Source organism: Sus scrofa, chromosome 6, assembly GCF_054392235.1.
Source record: "Sus scrofa isolate SSC_HxYL_T2T_F1_AM1 chromosome 6, Sscrofa_HxYL_maternal_Yorkshire_Landrace_v2.0, whole genome shotgun sequence".
NCBI lineage: Eukaryota > Metazoa > Chordata > Mammalia > Artiodactyla > Suidae > Sus > Sus scrofa.
In genome coordinates this window covers 103534375-103556648 of record NC_139388.1, presented here as the reverse complement: position 1 = coordinate 103556648, position 22274 = coordinate 103534375, and the positions used below count along the sequence as shown (strand labels likewise).

The window sequence follows — 22274 nt, the reverse complement described above, 5'->3', positions numbered from 1 at the left end:
CACTGAAGCTTGGTCAGTGTGAGTAGTGATCAGAGAGCATGATGACATAATTCAGACCAAAGCCAAGGAAAAGCAGATTGTGGTTCCCTATCTCTGAAAAAAGTAAACAAATGCTTCCCACTGTATTTCTTCCAGTACTGGAAAGAGCTTGTAGACCTCCCACTACAGCGCCTTGGAGTCTATAATCAATTGTGAGGTCCTTTACACGGAAGGAAACCGAGGCCCTGAGGAAATGTGTTGTCTCTGATCACAGAGCCTTTAGTGTGAGTGGAGATGAGAACAGGCTCCTGCCTCCACCACCTGCAACAGAGCAGAGCCTCTCAGACATTCTAGACCATAGCTCTGTCGTTAAGATCAGGCTGAGCCAGAAATGCTCTTGTCTAAGTGCTTTCTCCCTGCAAAACTTTGAAAGTGGTGTTACTTCCTGCCTAGCATCCACTCACTCAGATTGCTTCTCCAGGTTTCTTCCAGTCCCATGATCATAATGAGCCAGGGACAGTCTGTGCATCTTTGATAATCTATTTTCTAGGCCCTGTTTTGAGGCAAAGCATAAAGTAATTAAAATTTTATATGCATTAGCTTGGTCATAAAAAAAAAAAAACAAAAACTTGCCTGGAAAGGAGATTATCTCCCAAATGCCATTGATAAAAGATGAAAGGGCCAGTAATGTCAAAAGAAGACAGGTGTTTCCGTTGTGGTTCAGCGGTAGCAAACCCAACTAGTATCCATGAGGATGCAGGTTCCATCCCTGGCCTTGCTCAGTGGGTTAAGGATCCAGCATTGCCGTGAGCTGTGGTATAGGTCACAGACTCAGCTCGCATCCTTGCTCAGTTGGTTAAGGATCCCACATGCTGTGGCTGTGGTGTAGGCCAAATGCTGCAGCTCCAGTTCACCCACTGGCCTGGGAACTTCTCTATACTTCAGGTGCGGCCCTAAAAAGCAAAAAAGAAAAAAGACAGCTTCCCAGTGCCCACAGGTTCTCCTACATTGCCACCCAGTCTCAGAGGGCAGTGGTGTCAGACTCACAGCCCTGAGCCAAGCAGAGGCAGCAGATGATGCAGTCGCTGAGTCCTCATTCTGCCAGCCTCCTGGCAGGAGGGTCTTGCTAAATGCTCTGTTTATCTTCGTTCACAGCCCAAGGAGCCAGCAGTGGAGGAAAAATGAGTAAGGACTCTCTAACTAAAAAATATGTTTATGGGGGGAAAGCAAAATATTTTCAGAGATGTAAGCATAGCTAAAGAAAAGAAGCATAATCTTTGACACAAGCCGGTTTCAAAACATTTCATTTTTGTTTTAGAGGAACCTGGTATCATCCACCCACACATTTGCTACAAATAAAGCCTCGGGGAGAATTGCTAAACATCAGGAAATGAAGCTAGGACTTAAAACCCAGAAGCCAGGTAGTAATAGGTAAAGAGTTCATCTTCCCAAATTGTTTAAGAGTCTCTCAAACATTTGCAGCTCCAGAAACAATGGATGTGGGCTGCTGCTAGTTCATTTGGAATAGTCCCATCTTTACTCTTTTCTCCTTAGATGCAAAACAGTTGAATTCTGTCAAAGGTGAAGTGTGTTCTCTTGGTGAAGACCATGCTGTGTCAGTTCCCAAATCTGTGATTCCTTCAGCTGACTCCTGAATCAGACCTTGTTCTAACCACCAGGGATCCCCCAGCAAAAGAGATGGATCGTGAAGGGGTGCAGTGTAGTGGGTGACCAGGCAAGGGCAACCATTTGTAATAGTGTGATAAGTGCCCACCAGGCTCATACATGGGCTCTTGGGGATGGAGACCTGCAGGGCACACACCTCAGCTTGAGGGTTCAGGGAAGGGTTGTTTGTGAATGTCCTGCTTAGAGTGAATCTCAGAGGACTAGGAGTGGGAAGATGGAAATGGAGAGAAAGGGTGTTTCAGACAGTAAAGGACTATCATGAAGAAAGGAGCACCACTCGTCTGAGGAGCTGCACCTTGTCACTGATGAGGAGGAAGAACATCCAAAGAATTGAAACATTAATCCTGATTTTATCATGGAGTAAAGCATTTTGATTTGTGTGTTTAAGTTATTCTGGCATCACGGCAGAGAATGGATTAGCATTAGAAGGGAATGGATTAACACGGGCCCATGGGTAGACTTTGAGCATCTGCTGAACTATAATAGGAAAAAAAGATACATCTTTATGTTCACAAATCTTTCACTAAAATTTGTTTGCCAACAGCAGTATACTCCCAGTTCCCTCCTCCTGTTCTCTGTGCTGTCATACTTCTCCGTGTTCTAAAAACTATTTTTACTCTAAAGACACTCGGTAATATTTTAAAGCAATTAAAAATGGGAGAAAATGAGTTTTATATTTGCATTTATTTATTCAGGCCGTTTCCAGTATTCTTCTTTGTTTGTCAGATCACAGTGTTTGTTGGTATCATATTCCTTCTGCCTGACAACTTCCCCTATCATTTCTTGAAGTGCAAGTCCTCTGGCAATTTTTTTCTTAAGTTTCTATTTGTTGGGAAGTATTTTTCCCTTTATTTTTGAAAGATGTTGCTGAGCATAGCATAGAGTTCTGTTGACATTTTCCCCTTTCAAGATGTCACTCCATTGTGCCCTGACTTACATGGTTTCTGAGGAGACGTCTGCCGTCATTCTCACCTGTGTGCCTTGGTGTGTGCTCTTCTGTGCCATATATTTTTTTCTCTGTCTGCTTCTAAGGTTTCTAGTTTGATTTTCATCACTTTGCATGTGATGTCTAGGTAGGAGAGGTGTTGTGCTTGTTTTTGTTTTTGTTTTGCTCTTTAACCTCCTGGAGGTTTGACATGTGTGTCATAGACTGTTAGGCTCCATATGGGGGCTAAAGATACAGGGACAGACATACGCCTGCCCTCAAGGAGCTATTCAGCAGGACAGGGGAGAGATGGTGGTGACTTAATAGTAGGGGAGGGAGTGAGGAGCAGACTGGGAAGCAGGGCGGATTCACTGCTTTACCTTTTGGATGACTCTGTCAGATGATTAGAATTAGGACTTTGAAGATGAAAACTGTTTCTTCCATGAGATTGCTCAAATCTTGGTTTAAACATGTGTCCAGGGATAATACATGAATATGCTGAGGTTTTCTTCACTTAGAAATGCCACAATGTGAGGGACTCAGTCCTTAGGTCTGTTCTCCTTGACAGCTGGAAGCAAAGACGGAGAAGAGCTTGGGAGACATGGGCTCCAACGCCGACAGCAAAGGGGCGTTCAGGAAGGAGAGGGAGGCACACCAGAAGCTCCTGGCAGATAGTCACGGGCTGGTCATGGACCTGCGCTGGCAGATCCACCACAATGAGAAGAACTGGAACCGGGAGAAGGTGGAGCTCCTGGACCGCCTAGACCGGGAGCGGCGGGAGTGGGGGCGGCAGGAGAAGGAACTGCTGTGGAGGATCGAACAGGTGAGGATGGCCCGGGAGGAGGGGACACCTCACCTGACCTGGAAACCACTTGGCAGGAAAAATGGAGGGCTTTGCCACATCAGGCTGATCTGGGAGCGTCCACAGGAAGGACAAGAAATCCTCGGACTTCTAGCTTCAGAGACAGGCTCAGCCCTTCCATGACACAGCACTTTTCTTTACAAATTCTGTAGGCAACTTCCCTGTGTGTGTGGTGTGTGTAAGGGTGGGGGCGGGGGATAACTTTTTAAAGGTACTTAAAGACTAAACATGAAAGGTGAGGTTATTTCCAGTCTCTGAAAGTGATTTCTGCTAAAAAGCAAACTAACTTGTAAGTTTGCCACTAAAGATGTGGTCACAGTGACTGCTCCAACTTCAATGGAATTGTTCACTAGTAAAGAAATTGCTGAATTAAGTTGGAAGTCAGGCTGTTCGCACCTGCTCTGGGTCTTGCTGAGCTGTGACTGGAGAGGACACAGCCAGGGGAGGTAACTGGTGGTTCATCATCTCCAGCGAAACAAACAATTCAAAAATGCAGATGCGTTCAGGGGAGAGGGGAGTTGTTCTTCTATGAAGGATCATTCTCGGCATTGCGCCAGACTCAGGGCGGCTTGCGTAGCTGTGGTCTTGCCTGAGAGCTGCACGAGTTACACTTCCACATTAAATTGATGAAGGAGTGGGATTCCTCCCTAGCTGGGTTTTTGCATAGCATGTGTTTGATGTATTTCAGCCTGTTACACTTGTCAATTCACACGGCCTCTAGGAAGTATCTTAATAAGAAAGTGCAATCAGGAAGGATACCCTCATTCCTCTATCGCAAACACCCATACTTCCTGCAGTTCCCTGGGAGCCTTTTGGAAAATGTGCTGCATTAGACCCAGACATGGTCCCTGGGTTCTGCAGGTGCCGTGGCAAAGGTTAGTTTCTCTGTCTGTTTTCGGGGGGCGGGTGGGGGGAGAAAACTGAAAAGACCAGGAGCCCTTTGGCTCTGAAACTCCTGAGAAGCAGCAAGCACAGCACAGATGAAAAGGCGCTGATGTCTTTCCTGGGTTCAGTTACTCACACAGCTGAGTCACTGGACTGTAGGTGACAGGGCTCCTTTCAGAATTCCTCAAATTCTATGGAAGGAGCAGTTAGCCACTTCCTGTTTGGCCTAGAAGCGTGGCACTTGAGAGGAATTGTCTGTCTTAAATCCTCTGGGATCAGTTGTCGAGTGGAAATCACAGGGACTGAAGCAACACGTTCGCTGACAAAATGGTCAGGTTGAGCCAGCCTTAGCTAACCAGAGTCGTGGTTACTCCAGGCACCCCTTATCAGGGAGGTCCCCTCCTGGCCTCCCCCAGGACCACTGGCTGTCCCTCCCACAGGACATCCTCACCCACCCCTTCGCTTGTTCACTGTTGGCTTGTTGGTCTGGGCATGGCTTCATTCTGGAAGTCACACCTTGGGTGTAAGTTAAGCAAGTCTTTTAGGATTTTATTTTACTTTGGGGAATGAGGTATTTCTAGTGAAGGAAAATTGAGTAAGACATTGATGAACAATTTTCTAGGAGTTAATGCCCTGGGGACAGCAGCCACCTCCTTTGAAGACTGTATTTGAAAGATAAGAGTAGGCAGGCACGGAAGCCCATTTCTAGGTTGTCATTACTGCCTTGGTCCTACCATGGTGACAGCTGCAGAACCTCAGTCCTAAAGGTTAACAGCTTTGAGCAAAATGTACTTGAGACATGTGGGTTCTGGGCGTCCATCTGTTCCCGAAGTCTGTGTGGCAGATCCCACAGGCTTTGCACAGTGATTTCACGACTGTTTTTAGAAGAGGGTTTGTGCCAGTGATGCACCAGATATGCAATTGTGGCTTTCAAAAATAATCAGCCTTTTCCCCAAGTAGTTGACATTTTAGAAATCACAGTATCCAATCCTGAAAATTAGAAAAAGTGGTTATAGGCAGTCTGTAAAAGAGGAAATTGGCTAAAGTGTGTATGTGGTGTATATTTTACCAGTTTTTGAGTTCATTCATTTAACTGTTAGCTGCACGTTCTATAGATAAACAGGAAACATGGGCAGACATTCTTCATGATGTATGGCGTTGATATTTGACTACGTGGTGGGCTTGTAACCTTGTGTGTGATAACCTAATACAGATGGTGAAAGAAGTAACAGTAAATCCATTTTCCATTCTCAGGACACATGCCTCACACTTGTCCAGTGTCATTAAATTCCTGCATAATTTCTGTGCTGTTTTATGTGATGAATGACTGTGGGAATGTGGTTACGGTCCTGTAACACACACCATCTATCTTATCACCGTGTCTTGTCTCAGCCCAGATCTGATGGATGAGAGTTAACTTTCTTGGAGTCGCACTGTGTTTTCCTTTGAGTCGTTAGGTTCCCCAGTAACCTGCAGAGGCTCCAGGACTTGGTATTAAAGAATTAAAGGGAAGCTCTGCTATCATTCCATTCTTCTTCCAGTGACTTCCTCAAATCAGTTACCTCTACAACATGACAGGCTGTTCTTTTAAAACCTGTGTACAAAGTAACCTTCTTTTCTCATGACCAATTCAAGTAAGGCATACTCTGAGTTGTTTATCGTCTCCTGTGTTATCTGAAATGCAAATCTTTTAAATTAGGTATTTGCATTAAAAGTTGTTCTGCTGCAGGGTTTTCAGTGCTGTAGGTGCTGATGCCTGGTTTGAAATGACCCTCCTGAGAAACCCTATCCTTTTAGGGGCCCCATATTCTATTACTCACTGTAGAGGCATCTTAGCAGCAGATACCTCCAGCTAAACCACTCGGGTTCGTTCTTAGGGCGCCTGCCAAGTGCCAGCTTTGGCACGCATTGCTCAGGCTGCCCGGGTTTATTTTTTCAGCCCTGCCTTGCTGAGTGAGAATGTGCTTGCTCACCGCTCTCCTCTGCTCTCATTCCTCCCCTCTTCACACGCACCCTCCCTGCACATCTCCAAATGTGATTCTTGCATTTTAATTCTGTGCCCAGAATAGCTCAGAGATGATCATATGGTGAAACTAAATTGCACTAACATGCATTAGATGAACATAATAAAAAGCTTTCCTTTTTTTAAAATTTTATTGGAGTATAGATGATTTACAATATTGTGTTCATTTCTGCTGTACAACAGAGTGACTCAGTTTTACACATATATATTCTTTTGCATTATGGTTTATCACAGGATATTGAATAGAGTGCCCTGTGCTATCCAGTAGGATTTTTTTTTTTTTTTTTTTTTTTTTTTTAAAGAGCTCAGATCCCGCATTGCTATGGCTGTGGCATAGGCCGGTAGCTGTAGCTCTGATTTAACCCCTAGCTTGGGAACTTCCATATGCCACAGGTGTGGCCCTAAAAAGCAAAAAAAGAAACAAACAAACAAACAAAAAGAAAGTATTTTGCATCTGTAAGAGAACTCGAAAAACCGTATCACCAGGGTTGGGGGGCGGTGGTGAAGAGCCAAAGGGGGCTAAGCTGAAACCCAGGGTGATGCTTGTTCGATGATTCAACTGTGATCCTGCCTCAGACTCAAACATTTAAGCTCTGGCTGCTTGAATCACCATCTTTCTTCTAGAATGATGACAATATTCTGGGACTTTGGTTCCACCACCTCAGAAATTAATAGAAATGAGTAAAAATCTGTTGTCCCCATCACTCCACATGGCTTTGTTCTCGATGACACACAGGCCTCACTTATCCAGCCTGTGGGTGAAGGCTCCAGTTGGGACAGAAAGGTGTAGCTTGTGAAAGATGCTTTGTTAAAACACAAATTGGCATGCTTCCAAGGGAGGCTTAGAGCTTCCTGGCACCATCTCAGCATTCCCGCCACCCCTTCAGACAAGTGCAAAGGTCCCTTGAGTCACTCAGAGATTCACTTACTCCAAAGAGTGGCCAGCGTGGTGCAGCTGTGAGCATGGCACCAGAACAGACCATTAACCATCCAGCTCTCAGCTCTGCCTCTGTGCCCATTTTGGAGGGAGGTGGGAGGGGAGCCCAGGAGGGGGTGAAAGCACACATATGTCCCTGTGGTTCCCCATGGCTCCCTCCTAAAGCCCCCGACCCTGTGCTGTGAAGGGAGAGGCGTCTATCAGGGCACCTCAGGCCCAAGGAATCATGCAGACCTGAGCAGAGTCAACAGTGGCCCCACTGACACACCCTGAGCTCCACAGGGCACCCCTACAGCCTCAGGAGGAGGTGCACCCATTTTACAGGTGGCGAAATTGAGCAAAGAGTTGGGTACCTGAAACCTCCCAGCAGAGCAGCCACATGCAGTGCTTTGCACTCAGGACCCTGAAATTCGGGTGGCCTGGGGTTCCCCACTGCTGTTCCTCGAGTTTACTGAGTCAGGGGAAAGATGACTGATGAACTACGTAGTTTATGTCTTTTTCCAGTCATCCCACATCTTGAATTATCTCTGTAGCTAAATTTTTATCCTCTGGAGCCATGTGTAAGTTATTGTCAACATCCAGTAGTTATAACCCAGGATCTGTACAGGACCCTTTCGAAATGACTGGAAACCCTGCTCATAAGGAAAACCTAATTCACCCTCAGCAGTCTGCTATCACTGATAGTTTTCCAGAGTGTGCCTTGAGTTCTGAAGGTAATTATAAAAAGGGAGTTCTGAATACATCATTTGGCAGTCTTAGATTTTAAAAGATAAATGTGTAGTTTCCTGGGAGCACAGTTCTGGATTATATGCAATCACATATGTCCTCATGAGAAGGACGTGGCTTGCGTGTAGTTAACGCAGACATTTCTAGCCCAGAAAAAAAATGTGACTTTTAAAAAAACATTCGCACCATGTTATTTTTGAAATTAAGGTCAGAACTTGAAGAACACCAACTTCTCACCGTCTTTCAGATGGACCACAGTTGTGAAGAAACCATGATGAAGGAGGCACAGAAAACGAGGCTTAATTGTTTTTTGTTTTTTGGGGTTTTTTTTGTTTTTTTTTTTTTGTCTTTTGTCTTTTAGGTCCACGCTCATGGCATATGGAAGTTCCCAGGCTAGGGGTTGAATCAGAGCTGCAGCTGCTGACCTACACCACAGCCATAGCAATGTCAGATCCGAGCCACATCTGTGACCTATACCACAGCTATGGCAATGCCAGATCCTCAACCCACCAAGCAAGGCCAGGGATCAAACCTTCATCCTCATGGATACTATTCAGATTCGTTTCCACTAAGCCACGACAGGAACTCCTAATTGTTTTCGTTTTTAAAACCCTCAAGCTGCAGAAAGAACACAGTCCCCGGAGAGGTGGCAGCTTCCTCCGTGATCAAAACGAAGGTGACGACCACTCCTGTGCCCACGCAGGGATGTGGCCATGCTCGGATGCCGACTCCACTGCCTTTGAGGACCGGCCGCTGTCCAAGCTGAAGGAGTCCGACAGGTGCTCGGCCCGGGAGAACCTCTACTTGGATGCCCTGTCTCTGGATGATGAGCCCGAGGAGCCCCTGGCCCATGGGCCACAGAGGGAGTTCAGGAACTGCTTCCCTGAGGTTGGCCTGGGTTTGGGGGCCAGTTTCTTGCTGTGGGGCTGAGGGTGGGGCTCTGGAAGCTGGTCAGGGGGCTGGCACACCTGGGTTTTGCATACCGTGGCCTCTGGGGTCAGTAAAAACCAACCCTTCATGACACAGGAGCCTAGCTTGAGGGTCCTGACCCCAGAGTTCTGCTTTACTTTGCCACTTGTCTTGGGTTTGGAAATTTAGCAGCTGTGTCCTGTGTGAATGGGGGTGTTTGGTGAAACACAGGAGGAAGTAGGTCATTCCGGGAAGTAGAGAGCTTCAACTTTTCCTTCAATGAAAGCACAGTCTTTTGATTCCAGAATATGTATGGATAATGTAAAAAGGCCTGTTTTAAAGGAAACTCATCTCTTTGTGGCTCAGTGAGTTAAGGATCCAGCTTTGTCATTGCAGCAGCTCAGGTTGCCACCATGGCCCAGGTTCCCTGGCCCAAGATTCCAGAATATGTATGGATAATGTAAAAAGGCCTGTTTTAAAAGAAACTCATCTCTTTGTGGCTCAGTGAGTTAAGGATCTAGCGTTGTCATTGCAGCAGCTCAGGTTGCCACCTTGGCCCAAGTTCCCTGGCCTGGGCATGGCCACACAAAAAAAGAAAGTGCCTCACACTGGAAGTAGCAGGTGTCACTAACCAATGTGATGCAATAAATATCTTAGTACAAAAGGAAAAAAAAATCCAACACTAGAAACCTATATAACTTAGATCAGCAAACGGGAAAGCTTATCCCTGTGCAGAAATCTCCATGGCACAACATTGGATTTTTCTGGTTAGGAGTTTTTAAAAACCAGCTTTTAAAAACTGATTTTGGGAATCTTTACCTGTGAGCCAACTTCACGGTGGCTACACCTGTCATGTGACCTGCTCCATGCGCTTAGCAGACAGGAGTGCCCATCAGGCAGCGCTGTTGGAAGCAGGGACCCCTCAGTCAGGGGGTCAGCGAGGTCTGGTGCCCTCTCCTCCTGCACCTGTACCCAGCAGAGGTGACATCACCAGTGTGCCACCCCAGATAGCCACTGGCAACCTCCCAGGTGCCACCCACAGAGACGAACTGTCTGGGTGGGGACAGCCAGGCCCCAAAGTGGTGGGACCACGCTGACCTGCAGGTAGGGGCCAGGGCTCCCTGAGGTTTGCTGTGCAGCAGTCAGTCCCGCCACCCCGGAGGCTCACTGGGGCCTTCAGTCCCCGGGACTGGGTCCCCAGAGAGGTTTCCTTAGGAGAACTGTGTGCACGCTTTACACTAGACCTTCCTGGATTCCAAATGGTGGCACTTCAGACCAAGTGCTCTGACTCTAATATGTCATACCGCCTTCTTTTCTGTATTGAAGTACAGTCCCTGGACCTTGTCAGTTACAGGTGTACAGTACATGATCCACAATGTTTAAAGATTATGGTCTACTTATAGTTATTATAAAATACTCACGTTATCCACTGTGCTATACAGTATGTCCTTGTAGCTTATTTATTTTATACATAGTGGGCTGTACCTCTCACAGCCACGTCTGTGGCCAGGCTGAGGCCAAGGGATGTCTGTCCCCTAACTTACTTTGGCCTCATCTTCCTCTTCGCTCTTCCCCCTCCCTCCCTCTCTCTCTCTCTCTCTCTCTCTCTCTCTCTCTCTCTCTCTCTCTCTCTCTCTCTCTCTCTCTCTCTCTCACACACACACACACACACACACACACACTGATGTATTCCTTCAGTCATTTCAAGAGCCAACTTTGAAGTACTTAGCAACGCCCTTTGAGGAAGATCATACTTTTTTTAAAAATTCTTTTTATAGTCCACACCAGTGGCATATGGGAATTCAACAGGCTAGGGGTCGAATTGGAGCTGCAGCTGCCAGCCTATGCCACAGCCATTTCTGAGAAACAGGATCAAAGTCCAGCTTCCCCAGTGTGCTGGATCCAAGCCTCATCTGCCACCTACACCACAGCTCACAGCAATGCTGGATCCTTAACCCACTGAGTGAGGCCAGGGATGGAACGTGTGTCCTCATGGATACTAGTTGGGTTCCTTACTGCTGCACCATAATGGGAACTCCATGACACCCTTTGAGGAGCACAGGACAAACACCTCCGAGACAAAATTCACAGACCATTTTTTTCCCACTCATGTGCGCCCTCCTGGACTCAAACTCCTCATTACCCCATGGATTCTGGTTTCATCTCTGTACTTTAAAGGGCTGAGGGGCAGAGGCACTCCTGACCCAAACTTGGCTTCCATGTACATTTTAAATGGTATTTTCCTAAGAGCAAAACAAATCACTTAGAAACCCAAAGGCTCTGGGGCCACCAATATTAACTGATTCAGACAAATTTACTTCTTTATAGGAAGAAGAAAATCACAAGGGAAATCTTCAAAGGTAAGTAAGATTGGTGAGAACCACAGTAGGCTACTACTGTGAGAAACCTCCTGGTCTTAAAATTCCCTCTTGACGCTGCAATCTACTGTGACACTCTCTTCAAAAATGACTTAGACTAAGACTTCTGGATAAGTAGTTGCTTTATTATCAATTTGATAAATACAGTGTTTTAAATTACTAGCAGTGAAAAGGCCAGCATTTTGCCACCTTCATGTGTATAAGTGTCGTGGTAAGAGCCTTGTGTTTACAGTTGTGTGTTGTGAATATAGATGGATGATTGTGTTACCTGGTTTTTTGAAATCCCTTCTAGTTTAAAGTCTGGAGAAACTCCCTCTTGACCTGATGTGAGACACTGTATACACTAACTATTTAAAAGCTCTCCCAGGAGAACTTGGTACAGTAGTTCTCTGGCAGTCATCCCTGAAGGAAATACAAAGTAGCTGCTGTGAGTAATCATCTGTTCTAATAACCCATATATGTAAGGTGGGACTCCTCTGAAAAGGCACATGTACACTAACTCCTTTAATTTGAAACATTAAAATGATACAACCCAGGGGAAAGCAGAGTTTTCCCATAACCCCCCTCCCTGCCCTGACCACGCACATACATGCCCACAACTTTTCTTTACAGATCTTTATGTACTATTTTATTTTCAGATCACCCTGTCCCTGATTTTCCTGTGAACCACTGTCTCCTTCCCATTTTGCTTTTTGCTGGATCCATCTAAACGCTAGAGTTGCCACTGCATGTCTGTCCCCAGGCTATGTCTTGTTTGGTCTCAGGCAGTGCCTGGGACAGAATCATCAGCACACCACATTTAGTCATCATTTCATTGCCTACTGTTCTTCCTCCCTACACTATAGCTAGTTGTTTTTATCTGAATTGCTTCTATTAATTTCAAAAGGATGCCATGCCTGTAAAATCTGAACATTATCAGTGTCCTGAGAATGTGTCCGCGTCCCCATGTCCCCTAAAACTCTTGCTTCCTGCAGTTTTGCTTGTTCCTCTTTCTCCTGTGCATATTCCTATGCCTGCACGTGTTTCGCATGCATCCTGGTTTTTGCCATTCGTTTTGTTTGGCCTCCACTCCTCTGAGCTTGATGAGTCTCCTTTCTTCACCCACAATATTCAACACAAGCTCTAGAGGCAGAAAATCTCTGCACAGATGCCACTGACTTAACTCAGAAGTTCCTCTGAGGACAGACACAAGGGCCAGATGAGTGAGCTACATGCAGGAAATGTGGGAAGGGTCAGGGTTTCGGTTTCTGAAGAGCATCGTGGACCCCAGGGAACAGTGTTCTGAGGCTCACTGCGGATTCAGCATCTCCTGGGCTGGACCAGAGGCAAGAAGAGGACAGTCCTGCTTACCCAGAAAGTTTAAGACCTTGTGGCAGACTTCCCCCCTCTCCATTTCGTTATTTTTGGTGCTGGTTACAGCCAGCTTCGTTATTCACAGACCCATGGGACAGGGTGTACAGTGTTTCTAAAAATTGCAAAAACCTGTACTTGCCTCTGGTAAGAAATAACAAGATGCACTGCCTAAGGATATCAGAGGTAGCTGCTTTTTACTCTGTAGTGACGACCACAGAGCGTTTGCCCCGAGGATGCCAAAGCCACCCAGAGCTTGGCCAGCTCTGCAGGCCAGCCTGTGTGGCACCCCCCACCCCAGTCCTGCCTCCCCTCAGTAATGGCACTCCGTCCGAGAGCCTTCAGCAAGGCCTGGGCTGCCTAGAACTGCAGGTATTTAAACCTCTGCTCTGGAGATGGGTGGATATGAGTGTGTCCTGTGAGAGTGCGGTCAAGTTCAGAAAGTGAGTCTGCAGACACCTCCCATCCCACCACCCCATCAGGAGGGATTCCAGGCCAGAGGGCCCAGAGCTTCAGTGACAGGCATGGCCCCAACCCCAGCCACCTTCCCAGCCACCACTGAGACTCTGCAACTCCCCCCACCCTTGAGATGTTAGAATCCCCAGGACATCATGCAGCGCCTCCGGGCCCTATAGGAGGCAGCCAGTAAATTCATGTCAAATAGAAATATAAGGACAAAAGTGCTAAAATGTTGAGGAATCTTCCTCCCCCTCCACGTCTGTCAGCAGCAGCTCGCCCATCTGCATCCCGCCCTTGTTTGGCTGGCCAGCTGATCTCTTCCCCGTCTCCCCTCCCCAGGGCTGTGTCCGTGTCGTCCATGTCAGAGTTCCAGCGCCTGATGGATGGCTCGCCCTTCCTGCCAGAGAAGGGCCTGCCAGCGGCCAGCAACAAGGAGGATATCACCCCACCCCTCTCCCCTGACGACCTCAAGTACATCGAGGAGTTCAACACCAAGAGCTGGGACGATGGGCCCCCAGACCCCTGGGCAGACAGGACTGAGGGGGTGCGAGAGGGGCCCGAGTTTGGTGCCGAGCCTTTCCCTGAATCTTCTTGGTACCTCACCACGAGTGTCACCCTGACCACGGACACCATGACCAGCCCGGAGCACTGCCAGAAGCAGCCCCTGAGGAGCCTGGTCTGCACCGAGCAGGCCGGGGTGAGGGTGCTGCACAGCCCACCTGCCGTGCGCAGGCTGGATGGGATCATGGCGGCAGGTGGCGAGGGCAGGGTCCGCGGGAGCCCAGGGGACACCAAGGGGGGCCTCTCAGAACAAGTGCTTAGCAGGTGGCCTTGTGCCGCCTCCAGGCACCCCCGGGACTACACGGAGGGGGGGCTTCAGCCCCTTGACAGTGCCCTGGGCAACCCCCTAGGTTTCTCCTCCTCTCTGCACAGCCTGGAGATGTCCAAGAACATGAGTGACGACATGAAGGAGGTGGCCTTCTCCGTCAGGAACACCGTCTGCTCTGGCCCAGGTGAGCCTCCAGTCAAGGACATAGCCTGTCAGACCAACGGGTCCCGGACGACGGGGACACAGACTGTTCAGACCATCAGCATCGGCCTGCAGACCGAGGCCCTGCGGGGCAGCGCCATCACCAGCAGCCCCCACAAGTGTCTCACGCCCAAGGCAGGCAGTGGTGCCACCCCCGCATCCTCTCCATCACGCGGCCTCAGGAGCAGGCAGGTGGCCCCAGCCATCGAGAAGGTGCAGGCCAAGTTTGAACGCACGTGCTGCTCCCCCAAGTATGGGTCTCCCAAGCTGCAGAGGAAGCCCCTCCCTAAAGCTGAGCAGCCAAATAGGACTTCCCCAGGGCTGGGGCAGAAGGGGTGCAGTGAGTCAGCCTGGGCCCGCTCCACCACCACGCGGGAGAGCCCTGTGCACACCGCCATCAACGATGGCCTCTCCAGCCTCTTCAACATCATCGACCACAGCCCTGTGGTGCAGGACCCCTTCCAGAAGGGGCTGCGGGCTGCCAGTCGGTCTCGCTCAGCAGAGCCCCGGCCAGAACTGGGCCCAGGCCAGGAAACCAGCCCCAGCTCCCGGGGACGGTCACCCAGCCCCATCGGGGGCGGCTCTGAGACGTGCAGGGAGGAAGGGGGCGAGAGCACGCCTGTGAGGCAGGACCTGTCTGCTCCCCCCGGCTATACACTCACTGAGAACGTCGCCCGGATCCTCAACAGGAAGCTGTTGGAACACGCCTTAAAGGAGGAGCGGAGGCAGGCTGCCCACGGCACCCCCAGTCTCAGCGGAGACAGCCATGGGGGAGAAGCGGTCAGAGCCGAGCCAGTGTCCATCGAGGTAATGGATGCTAGTGCCCCCTACCTGCCCCACTGCTGTCCTTTTCAATGTCGGGCACAGCCAAACCTGGGCTGCTTCAGGTCGTTGGATTTCAGGAAGCCTTGTCCACTAAGGGGTTCCTGTGAGCTGGGAAGATGCGGGGTTTATGGGAGCCTGGGGTGAGCAGAAACTTGAGCCCTGAGCTGCTCTTAAAGAGAACTGCTGAGCAAGGTAGGTAGGGGTGGTTTGAAGTAACTCAGGAGTCAACTCAGGTCGTCTGCTTGGGCCTCAGTGATGGAAGCTCATTTGCTTATCTGGCCTTTTCACTTGGGGTCACATCTACCCTCTTCCTGGGGGAGTCTGTGTCCTGGGAGCGTGTGTGTGATGCTAGGCTTTCTGCTCCAGCTCTTTGTGTGACGACATGAGAAGGCTTTGACAAGGTAGATGGAGACACCTTGGACAGGGTGGACAGAATGTCCAAGTGGATATCTGGAGTCCAGTGCTGGCTTCTGTGCAGACAGCAGTTTCCATCTCTCGAGTCCCAAACCTCTGAGTCCTCAGCAGTAAAACCAGGTCAGACAAATGCACTGGTCAAAGTCCTGCCTTCATACAGGGAGATTCGATCCCTGTACACATGACCCATTACGAGCACATTACCTGTGACCACACATGTTATCACATGAGATTATATCTCCCTTAAGGTTTCTTGCTATTCAGTCGACCTTGACTTCTGCTCTGAGTATATTCACATGTGGTATAATTGTACCGCTTTATAAAAAAAACAATTCCCATTTTCACTTCAGGTATGAGCAGAATAAACTACAGCCAAATGCTAATGCACTGTGTAAACACAGTGATGTTGGCCTCACAGTATGCAGTGCTGGGAGTCACACACCCCCATGTGCAGACCTGGGGTTGAGGCCTGACCACCCACCCCAGGAACCCAGATGCACAACCCACAGAAGTGGAATCCATACCCTGGTAAGCATTCTCCAGGCAGGGCAGACAGCAGAGGTCTGAGAAGTAAAGAGCGGGGGCGCAGGAGAGAGGGAGACACCCATTCCCTGGACTGCAGTGCCCCCTGCACAGGTGAGGTGGTGTTTCCAGTGTCACCTGACCCACCCTCTGCTCCAAGTTTCCCACAGTGGAAAAAGGAATGTTCAGCTTCCTGGTACCAGCCAGCATTTAACTCAGAATACATATTCTAAGCATGAAAAGGACTGAACCATGTGAAACTGCCAGAGACCTACAGAAAGGGCGGTGCCATGTGCTTTAACCTCACTCATAGTGACGGGTCTGTGGCATGCGCCTGCCAAAGCTTGGCGTGTCTGTGATAAAGCTGTTTACATACTCTTAAGAAGGCGCTTGTATTCTCATGTGACACCCAGTGCCCTCTGTGGACTTGTCACCTCATCCCTCCGGACCCCTCAGGTAAGTGGTTTGCTGTTGCGGGTGTGTGTGTGTGTGTGTTGCGGGGGTGCCCCCACCTTCTTAGGGACCTGGAGTTGGAATGAGAGCTTTATCCCCAAGCATTAACTGACCTGTCTGTGGCGTCTGTTTGTATTAGAGACTAAATAGAAGTTAATTTTAGGGACTAAAAAATGCTTTGAGTCACTAGCAGTGAATGCTGCGGGCAATCTGTGATAATATAAAGGAAATGGTTTCATGACTGAATCATATAGCACTAAGGCATGAAAATACTATCTGTACAAAGTTGTGTGCTACCCCTCTGGTCCTCTGTAAAGTGTTCAGATTTTCTTCTCACTTGGTGTGTTTGCTACCAGAAGAGGTGATGGCCAGTTTAAAGGGGTTCAGAACCTCATGGAGCTCTCACGCAGTGTTAAAGTGTCATGGGCTCTTTTTTCTCCTTTCTCTTGGAATTGTGCTTATTCTAGATTCCAGTGGAATTGGCCCTGACCTGAATTCCCATCACTCCATAAGTTAAGTGCTAGTTCTGGGTTTTCATTTCAAAGTCACCAGGATGAATTCTGATGTCCACCCTCCTATGAGCCCCTGCTGGGGACTCTTTCCTAGAGTGTTCACAGGGGCATCTAGACACAGGTGACCAAGGTGCCCCCTTTCTCCCCTCACCCAACAAACTACTACTTCCTCTTTCTCTTGAAATTGTAGCACTGATAGCACCAATGCATGATATGGAGAGAAGCTATGAGCAGGAGGGCTGGTGTGGAGGGGGTATAATTTGGAAAATGCAGTGCTTCCTTCCCCCCATATCTTGGTGGAAAATGCAAAGGCAAAGTTTTATTCTGGGCAGCAGCCACTTGATCATTGTCTCTGAAACAATCTGGCTTTTTCATGGGCTGTTTCAGAAAGAGCAGTCGTAGGTGTTAGAAATGTTAAATGCCAATGCTCGGGAAGGGAGAATGGCCAGGGGAAGGGAGTTGCTGCGGTTCTGTGCTAAGGGTTCCACCTGCTCTGGCCTGTGTGCCCGCTTCTGCCAGACCTCGCATCTCCGAAGGGCTGACCCTGAACCTGTTGATTTTAAACCTTTACTGTTCTTCTCTTTTAAAAAGTGCCTTCCAACCTACTTGCTTTTCTTTTGTCTGTCTGTTCTGTCCAGAACCAAACTGTCTTACTAACTGCCCCCTGGGGACTCTAGCCCTGCTGCCTCAAGCCGTAAGTGCTTTCTTCCTTCTTTCCACACTGTCTGTAGCTCAGGGCTGGCATCTGACTCACAGGATGAGGCCCAGCCACCTGGGGAGATCTGTAGGGAGAGGACGGCAGGTCTGGCCATGCCCACTTGCTCCCCCCCGACTGCTGACTGCTCAGTGCAGAGGTCCTACCCAGATTTCTCCTCTTGGGTGCAGTTTGCAGCTCAGATGCTCCCAGATCAGTACAGGAACATTGGCCGGAGAGGGGACTGTCCAGCCTGCGGAGTCTCTGCTCCACTCAGTATTTGGTGACGGTGTACACAGCCATGCGCTGTAATGAGGTGTGACCATGATGCACGAGGCTTTTTTTTTCCAACAACTACACTAGAGAGAACAACTGCAAATGTCTTGTCCTTCCTCTTGGTCACCATAGGTGACATAGTAAGTGCTCAGTGAATATGCATTAATTGAATAAACAAAATTATCCCTGCTCCAAAAATTGCAGATTTGCCTTCAGGGCCAGAATCGAGGCTTGTGAGAAAACACCAACCTTGTCTCTGATCAAAGATACAGTCACCAACCCACCTTATGTAGCTTTCAAAGGCTAAGCTTGTGCCCCATGAAAAATGACAATGAATGGATCCAGAGGCCATTTCCATGCGAGGTGCTGTTAGGAGAGGATGCCTGCAGGGGGCTACTGAGGAAAAGACAGCAGCATTTGCTCTTGTATGCGGTGTGTTAGTAGAGAACTTCGTCCCCTTGAACTCATGGTCTCACATTTCTTCCTGTAGGAGTGCAACAGATGCCAGTAAAGAAGTGGCACAAACTAACAGAAGCCCATGTCACTCAGCCTCGGTGACATGGAAACAGGCTGCAGTGGTGCAGTAAAGCTCCCAGCCACACAAACTGCACACAGCAGATCCTGCACACACTGATACACAACAGACCGCACTCTTACATACACAACACACACACCTACCTCTCTTGCAACACCCAGAGACACAAAGCAGCACCAGGTTCCGCAGCCACCATCCCATGCTCTGGGCTGGGGTGAGGAGAGGACTTGTAGTTTAATTTTGGCTGTTTCAGGGCTGACTTGTTTTCACAGACGAGGTGTCTCTGGTTGTCATGGTTTCCGTTAGCATAAGTGCTTTACTGAGGCGGCCTCCCTGGAGTCACCTAGAATGCCACCAGCAGAGGCAGAGATGTCTGCGTCATCATGTGTCAGTGCTCCTTTGCTGCTGCCCTGGTGGCAGCCCCTCCCCCATCTGTCCTGTGCTCTACATCATCTTCACCCAGCTCGTCTCTTCCTGTCGCTCCCCTTCTCTGCTGACCACCCGCCCCTCATTCTGGGTTGCCTGCGGCTGTAAGGGCTCTGAGGGGCCTCACTCCATGTTCTTCAGTGCAGTGGGCCCCATCACAGCTTCTCAGGGTCTTCTGGGCAGACAGCTCGACCCTGCAGCGCTCACCGTCTCCTCATGCTGCAGCTTCCCACATCTCTCTGCCCACCAATTCCACATCTTGGTGTCCTCTCTCCTGTCCAGACTAAGGACAGGTAGCTCGACAGTCCCTAGAATGAAAAGGGGACAGGCCATGGGCTGGAGAGGAAGTGCGTTGGTGCTTTGCACGGGGCTGCACTTGACTTGCATCATTTTTCCTCAGAATGTGCTAGAAGCCTGCGGCTCAAGCACACTCGGTCTCCAGTTTTTAAATATGCCGCTGGCAGGCGTCGTGCAATGAAACCACCTAAATTACAGTTTCTGCCTGCAGCACTACTTCCATGATTTGGGAGTTTGTTTAACCCAGTGCCAGTCAGGCTGGAGTAAACAGCAGCAGCGTTGGCTTTAGGGTGAGTCTCTGTGGATGCAGCTGGATGCAATCATAGAGCCCTTCGCAGACCTGCGCAGACCCAGGCAGGGTGGCCTCTTAAGACCCGGCCACCAGAGCAAGATGGATGTTCAGGAGGGTCGGAACACGCCCAGGTGGCCATGCAGACCTCTCATGCCTCTGCTCCCCTGTCCATTTGCTTCAGCCCAATTCAAAGCCGCTTCCTCTACACCCATCTCATACCACGTTTTGATCATGATTTGTCATCTTCCCATTATCGCTATCGCTGCTGTCACTGGTCATTTGTGTCGAATTCTTTACTTCCCATTTTTACTCTCCCTGAGCAACATGTAAGTGAGTATTCAAAAGGTGCAGATGTCCTGTCTTTTGCACTTGAGCCAGCTGAAACATATGTTTGGGGACAACCCTCCCTGGGGACCTGTCTGAGTAACTGTGTCTCCTCTTCGGCTTTGAAGGAACTACCTTGTTCTGCACTAGCTCCATCCCTAGAACCCTGCTTCTCCAGGCCCGAGAGACCAGCAAACCGTCGCCCTCCGTCCCGTTGGGCCCCACATTCCCCCACTGCCTCACCAGTTCCGTCACCCGGGGACCCGACCTCCTTGGAGGAGCTAGGCGATGAGGAGCCACCCGGGGAGAAGCCACACCTGTGATGCAGGTTCTCATGGATAATCCGGAATAATTCACTGTAATTTGCAACACCATGCCGTCATCAACCGAACTCTGCCCCCAAAAGGAGAGATCTGGTTTTCTCAAGGTCAAAGAATGTTTTTTTTAAAAAATTACACAGCTGCTGAATGTTCAACCTGTGAACCTGAGATGTTTCTAGAATGAAACAGTCAATGTGCCTGTAAGAACTTAATTTTTTTCATAGCTCAGAAAACTATTTTTGTCTCCATCTTTTTTTACACACAGTATATTAAAGGTAAATAAGATATAAATAAATTTAAAAAAGGAGTAAGTTTTAAAGATGTACATTTTACGAGATTCTGAATACCCTCACTCTCGGTACCGACTGCCTCTCTGTTAAATTTGCACTGTTAACATTCTGGTTTGGTTTATTTCCACATTGTTTTAAGTTAATTTCATTTTGTCAATTGTTCTTGTTTAAGAATTTCTGAAATGCTTCAGACTGTCTGATTCAGTGGACTTTTTGTAATGAAAAAACCGTCTGACACCGGCAGACAGGGCAGATCTCCTGTAGCCTGAAGGATGGAAGGCAGCATCCTGGAAGAGGCACTGAGGCCTCTGCTGGGCTCCCACACTCGCTGTGCAATCCACATGTTCTTCTCTGCCTGCACGTCTTGGGGCTCAAAGCACTGGGTGCATGTACATACCGCCACGGGGTCCCCCCACCGCCTCCGTGAGTCCTGTCCCACGTGACACGCCGTCAGCTCCCTTCTGCACTGTCACTGTTGTCCTCGTGCACCAATGATACAACAGCAAGGCATTTTTTTACTTATTGTTAAAAGATTAACTGGCATTATACAGTGTTTACTCAAAATTTTTCTTGTTTAAGGAAAAACACTACAAAAAGTCATGAGGAAGCCAAATGGAAAGAGAGGGTGGTGCCTCAGAGTCTGTATGAGACAATGATGAAGAAATAAAGCCTTTCCAAGTCGGTGCCTGTAGGACCTTTTGTCTCACTTTGCAGTTTCTTGTAAGAGCATCCTGGGATAGATTAAAAGGCAACTCATTTTTGCCAAAAAAAGCCAAAATGAGTGGGTGAGGAAACCAGCTACCCACAGTCAGCACATGCCCGGCCTCCTCCTCCCATCTTCTGAAGGTAGAGAGGCCATTTCCATCCCTGGACTGGGACGCAGCCCAGGCGGTCAGTGCGGATGGAGTAGGAGCTTGAGGAAGTGTTGCTGACAAAAGAACAGGAGCTGAAGGCTGAAGCTGCCAGCCTGAATGTTTCAGGAGCAAACAGGCTGGTGGAGTAAGTTCTCTTCCCAGCAGTACCATGGTTTCATCTTTAAATCTTTTCAAAAACAACAAGTACCAACTCTTGGGCACTGGAACCTGCTTTAGCTGCTGAGGGAGACAGCATGACAGTTCCTTAAGATTAAGCAGTTACGAGATGATGCTGTAAATCACTTGTGGGGTAAGCCCAGAAGAATGGAAAGCTGAGGTTTGAACAGATATTTACACACCTGTGTTAAGTAGCAGCTTTAGTCACAGTAGCCAAAAGGTGGACACTGCCAAAGTGTCCCTCAATGGAACGAACATGTGGTCTTCAATAGAACCTACTCAGCCTTAGGAAAGAGGGCAATTCTGGCACCTGCTGTAGCAGGGATGAGCCATGAGGATGTCACCATAAGTGAAATAAGCCAACCACAAAATATAACATGCTGTGTAATTCCAATTCACACGAGGGACCTAGAATACCTCCAAATTCGTAGATACAAAATAATGGTTAGCAGAAGCTGGGGAAAGGAAAGACTGAGGATAGTGTTTAATGAGTACAGTTTGGGAAGATGAAGTTCCGGAAATGGATGGTGGTGATGGCTGCACAATATGAATGTACTTATTGCCATTGAACTCTACGCTTAAACATGAGTAAAAGGGTGAATATTATGTCTGTTTTACCATGATAAAAATGTTTCATGCAAAAAGTAAATATTCTACTTAACTCCCTGACACAGCTTCAAACAAGCTATCAGCAAGCTGACAGATACTTCCATGCCCAGCCTCTGCCTACAGTGGCAGGAGGTGCATTAGCACCCCTTCTGTTGGAAGCAAGCAGGGAGGTCATTGGTGGTCATAACTGGAGAAGCACCAGCATCCAGCCCAGTGACAGCCTGGACTCACATCACCATGCCCTCAGGACCTGCCCTGACTGCTGGCCCAGCTCTGGCTCTGTGTGGCTTCATTCTCAGACAAGC

At 48.6% G+C, this 22274-nt stretch overlaps 1 protein-coding gene and 1 long non-coding RNA gene across 26 annotated transcripts in view; one reads left to right on the top strand and one right to left on the bottom strand.

Annotated features, from left to right (window-relative positions):
• The window catches only part of MTCL1 (microtubule crosslinking factor 1), a 117470-nt gene extending 96450 nt beyond the window's left edge, over positions 1 to 21020 (top strand). For 8 of the 19 annotated variants that reach the window (XM_084964066.1, XM_084964065.1, XM_021096066.2 and 5 more), the window contains 5 exons: positions 3159 to 3413; positions 8642 to 8911; positions 11261 to 11292; positions 13459 to 14956; positions 19848 to 21020. In XM_084964066.1, the coding sequence (XP_084820192.1) occupies positions 3159 to 3413; positions 8642 to 8911; positions 11261 to 11292; positions 13459 to 14956; positions 19848 to 20042 (2250 nt within the window). In that variant the 3' untranslated portion in view covers positions 20043 to 21020. Of the gene's footprint in view, positions 1 to 3158; positions 3414 to 8641; positions 8912 to 11260; positions 11293 to 13458; positions 15167 to 17513; positions 17570 to 19847 lie in introns of all 19 variants that reach the window. The other 11 variants (XM_084964059.1, XM_084964058.1, XM_084964057.1 and 8 more) reach the window with 5 other exon arrangements.
• LOC102159707 (uncharacterized) overlaps positions 11415 to 22274 on the bottom strand; it is a 53198-nt gene continuing 42338 nt past the window's right edge. For 2 of the 7 annotated variants that reach the window (XR_014807586.1, XR_014807590.1), the window contains 4 exons: positions 19014 to 19114; positions 18524 to 18723; positions 17737 to 18329; positions 11415 to 15592 (listed from right to left, as the gene is read on the bottom strand). This is a non-coding gene — a long non-coding RNA (uncharacterized LOC102159707). Of the gene's footprint in view, positions 15593 to 15675; positions 18330 to 18523; positions 18724 to 18933; positions 19115 to 22274 lie in introns of those variants that run through there. The other 5 variants (XR_014807588.1, XR_014807589.1, XR_014807585.1 and 2 more) reach the window with 4 other exon arrangements.